The sequence below is a fragment of the Solanum lycopersicum genome, chromosome 6, assembly GCF_036512215.1.
Source record: "Solanum lycopersicum chromosome 6, SLM_r2.1".
NCBI lineage: Eukaryota > Viridiplantae > Streptophyta > Magnoliopsida > Solanales > Solanaceae > Solanum > Solanum lycopersicum.
In genome coordinates this window covers 10,613,487-10,617,861 of record NC_090805.1, presented here as the reverse complement: position 1 = coordinate 10,617,861, position 4,375 = coordinate 10,613,487, and the positions used below count along the sequence as shown (strand labels likewise).

The following is a 4,375-nucleotide window of genomic DNA, read 5'->3' as shown; positions in this document are numbered from 1 at the left end:
TGAAAACATAGTAATTTTTTTTATTTTTAAAAAAGATAAGGAATTTTTGAAAAATATTAATTTGATCCCATATTAACTTAATTATATTTTAAAGGGAAAAGAACTAAATTCCACTTGAACGTGTAACGAAAAGTCAGTTACACACTTAAACTATTATGATGACCTATTACACACTTTTACTATTCAAAAGTGATATTTTTACTCCTTGAAACTGACATGACAAAGAAATGAAATAAAAGTAAAAACTAAACCCATCAGGTGACAAAAAATTATAAAAAAATAACTAGAATCACCATTTAAACCTCCACCCCCACCCTCCTTCACCCACCCCTACCCCAACCTCTTATTTAAACCTCCTCTTCTTCACAACTATTGTTGTTGTTATTTGTAGTTTTGATGATTTGACAAACTTGGGGACCTTGTAAAGGTACCAGTTTCTTAATTGACTATTGCAGGGTTCTTGCTTGAGTATTGAAGATGAAACAAACCCAGGGACCTAGTAGAGGTACCAGGCTCTCATGATGAGGAGCCAGTTGATAACCAGCTGGAGACGGTATAGAAAGTAGGTGCACACTTCTTGATGGCGTCAGAAAGTGTGACTTTTCCAGCCAATGACAAAGAAGTTTAGAAAAGTGACTTGCCCATATAAAAGACACTTTCCTAAACATTTTTGTTTTGTTTTTTGCAACTTGATAAAAACTTTTCAAGAACTCTTGCAAAGGCTACTACAAAGCAAAGGAAGAATTATTCCAAGAACAACAGCAATATCTGGAGCTTTTCGTCTAGTTGTTTAGGAATACATTCTCTTGTTCTTAAACTGTAAATCATTTCTAAATCTATAAAGGAATTGGTGTGTTGTGTTAGATGTCTAGGTTGTCCAGGTGGGATAGCTTAGTGGGTAGATTATTTTCTACTTAGGCTTGTTAAGCAATAGAGGACTATTGCTTAACTGTAAGATTGATAACTCTTTCTTACGTTTGGTGTAATCGTGTTTTACTTTTGCTTTTGAAGATTAGTGAAAACGATTGCAGATCCTGTGACACATGTCGTGGTTTTACTCCCTTAAGCAAGGAGGTTTCCACGTAAAATCATCGTGTTGATTTTACTGCATTTAACTTTCTTTTATTCATTACTGTAGTAAGGGACTTGGTCCATTACTTGTTAAGTGAAGGCATATATTCTATAAAGTGGTATCAGAGCAGACACTATCTATTTGGTTAACACCAAGGAAGTGACATTTGCTCTAGAATGACAGCTCCACTTAACCTGGAAGAAGGTCAGTCGTCACACAGACCTCCTCGTTTCAATGGACATTTCTATAGTTGGTGGAAAGTTAGAATGCATGACTATCTCATGGCTGAAGACAGCGAATTATGGGATATTGTACTGGATGGACCATTTGTTCCGATGATGGAAGAAAAGGATGGAGAGAAGACCATTACTGTTCCAAATCCTAGGCAGAAATATGATGAGGCTGACAGGAAAAAGATTGAAAAAGGTTTCAAAGCTAAAACTCTTCTTGTCTGTGGGATAGGACCTGATGAGTACAACAGAGTGTCAGCCTGTGAGTCTGCTAAAGAAATTTGGGACTGCTTAAAGACTGCACATGAAGGAACTGAACAAGTCAAAGAATCTAAGATTGACATGCTTACCTCACGATATGAGAACTTTAAAATGAAGGAAGGAGAAACAATACATGACATGTTCACCAAGTTTTCTTCCATTACAAATGAGCTGCGAAGTCTGGGTGAACCTATAAGCATGACCAAACAAGTCAAAAAATGTTTCGAATTCTTCCAAAGACTTGGGAGAGAAAGGTTGATGCCATTACAAAAGCCAAGGATTTGAAGGTGCTGACTATGGATGCTTTGATTGGTAATCTGAAGACACATGAGATGAATCGAAATTACGATTTATCAAAAAAGAAAGCTAAGAAGGACAAGTCATTAATACTGAAGTATAAATCAGATAAAGATTCCAGTGATGATGATATGGCATATCTCATCAGCAGATTTCAAAAAGTTGTGTGGAAAAAAAAAGTTTATAAAAGAGGAACAAATGATACTCGAAATGCTGCTCAAGGTGACACTTGCTACAAGTGTGGAAAAGCTGGGCACTTCATGAGAGAGTGTCCTTTTCGCAAGAATGAAAGCAAGTATTATCAAAAACCAAGAAGTGACAACGAGAATATAAGGGACCTGGTACTTGGCAAGAGAGATAGAAAAGTTGCTGCAGACTTGGTTGTCAAAAGGGCTCTTGCTGCATGGGGTGATTCCTCAAGTGATTCAGAAGACCCTGATGAGCCAAAAGATGTGTCCATGGTTGCTGTACATGAGGAGGAAACTGTTTTCAATGAAATGTTTGCTCTCATGGCCCACACAGAAGATGTAGAAGAAGACAATCAGGTAACTCTTCTAGATATGAAAAATGACTTGGATAAATATTCTCTTAAAAAATTGAGAACTTTGGCAAAAGTCATGATTGATTCTGTGATAGAGTTAACATCTAAAAGAGACACCATGAATGCTGAACTTGACAGTTTGACTGAAAACAAAGTTAAACTTGAAGAGAAAATTTCAAGAATGGTGTCTCTAGAGTCAAATAACTCTGAACTTAAGAACTAGTTGAATCAGATTACTGAAGAAGCTGAAAAGATGAATGGAATGTCAAATAGTTTGCAAGCTGAAATTCAAGAAAAATTGAAAAACTCTTAGAAAAACCTTGGTCTGTCACTTTGAAAAGAGTAACAAATTAGAATAGGATATTGTGAAACTTAAGGAAGAACTTGAAAAATCCCTTAAGTGGACCAAATCCTCAAAGTTACTGTCAAATGCAACAAATCAGAGTAATTTCAATAAGAAAGGACTAGGAAGTCTGAACATAAGTCATCCTTATAATCCTCACAGTAAGTATGTGTTTGTGTCTGACAATATGATGTGTCTTCATTGTGGTAAGAATGGACATTTGAAGGATGAGTGTGCTAGCTGGAGAAACTCCTGTGAAAGGTTCTCTAATTATGTTGAAAGGCAAAATGTACCAAAAGAAAGACCTGGTCCTCCAAAGCATGTTTCAACTCACATATTTTCAAAGAAAAAGTTTGTCCCTGCTCCTATGTCCTTTGTTAGAAAGCTTCAAAATCTACCATATTTGGCCAAATACAATCTAATCACTCCTTTGTCTGCCTACTGCGAACTCAAGTTGAAATGGGTTCCCAAGCTTAACAAGTGATTTTTGGTGCAGGTGAGTGAGAGGAGAAGCAGTAAATGTTGGTATATAGATACTAGTTGCTCTAACAATATGACTGGTGATGTAAAGAACTTTCTCTCACTCAAGACCCTCCAAGGATGAGGTGTCTCATTTGGTGATGGCAAGAAGCGGTACATTTTGGGAGTTGGCAAAGTAGGAAGATCTCTTGAAGATTTAATTGACAATGTTTACCATGTGGATGGGTTGAAGTACAGCTTGCTGAGTGTGTCACAAATCTGTGACAAAGGAAATGAGGTCAAATTCACTTCTGAGAAATGCACTATAGTGAGTCTAACTACAAACAAGGTAATTCTCACTGCACACAGAAGTAAAAATATGTATGTGGCAAACTTAGAAACGTCTCATGGAGATGACCTAACATGTCTTAGTGCTCAAAATGAGAATACTGATCTTTGGAATCGTAGGCTGGGGCATGTAAGCTCATCTTTATTAAACAAACTGATTTCTAAGGACCTTGTCCGAGGTCTGCCCAAACTAAAGTTTGCTGAAAATAAAATATGTGAAGCTTGTGTTAAAGGAAAGCAAATCAGGTCATCCTTTAAGCCCAAAAATCAGGTAACATCATCAAGAACCCTAGAGCTGCTTCACATGGACTTGTGTGGACCCTTAAAGGTTCAAAGCAGAAACGACAAGAAGTACATTTTGGTTATTGTTGATGATTACTCAAGATACACCTGGACGAGATTCTTGAGATCAAAGGCAGACACAGCTGAAGAGTTAGTGGTATTCTTCAAAATGATTCAAACCAAATTGAATCAAGTTATTTGCAGCATTCGATCTGATCATGGCACAGAGTTTGAGAACTCAACACTGGATAGATTCTGCATGGAAAATGGTACGAGTCATAATTACTCTGCTCCAAGAACTCCTCAACAAAATGGAGTAGTGGAAAGAAAGAACAGAACCTTGGTGAACATTGCCAGAACTATGATTATTGAATCAAATCTTCCTCAAAGTTTCTTGGCTGAAGCTGTTAACACAGCATGTCATGTTACCAACAGGTGTCTAATAAGAGCTATTTTGAACAAGACTCCATATGAGCTGCTCAACAACTGAAAGCCAATGCTGAGCTATCTCAGAGAATTTGGATGCAGATGTTTTGTGCTGA

At 37.1% G+C, this 4,375-nt stretch overlaps 1 protein-coding gene across 1 annotated transcript; it reads left to right on the top strand.

Moving 5' to 3' along the window:
• The first annotated feature begins 1,248 nt into the window (after nt 1-1,248).
• On the top strand, nt 1,249-1,848 carry LOC138349215 (uncharacterized). Its single transcript, XM_069299544.1, has one exon. The coding sequence runs from the start codon at nt 1,249-1,251 to the stop codon at nt 1,846-1,848; it is 600 nt and encodes a 199-aa protein (XP_069155645.1).
• The last annotated feature ends 2,527 nt before the right edge of the window (nt 1,849-4,375 follow it).

What these genes read in the sequence shown, in the direction of transcription:
- LOC138349215 (XM_069299544.1), top strand. Translation starts at nt 1,249, where the DNA reads ATGACAGCTCCACTTAACCTGGAAGAAGGTCAGTCGTCACACAGACCT.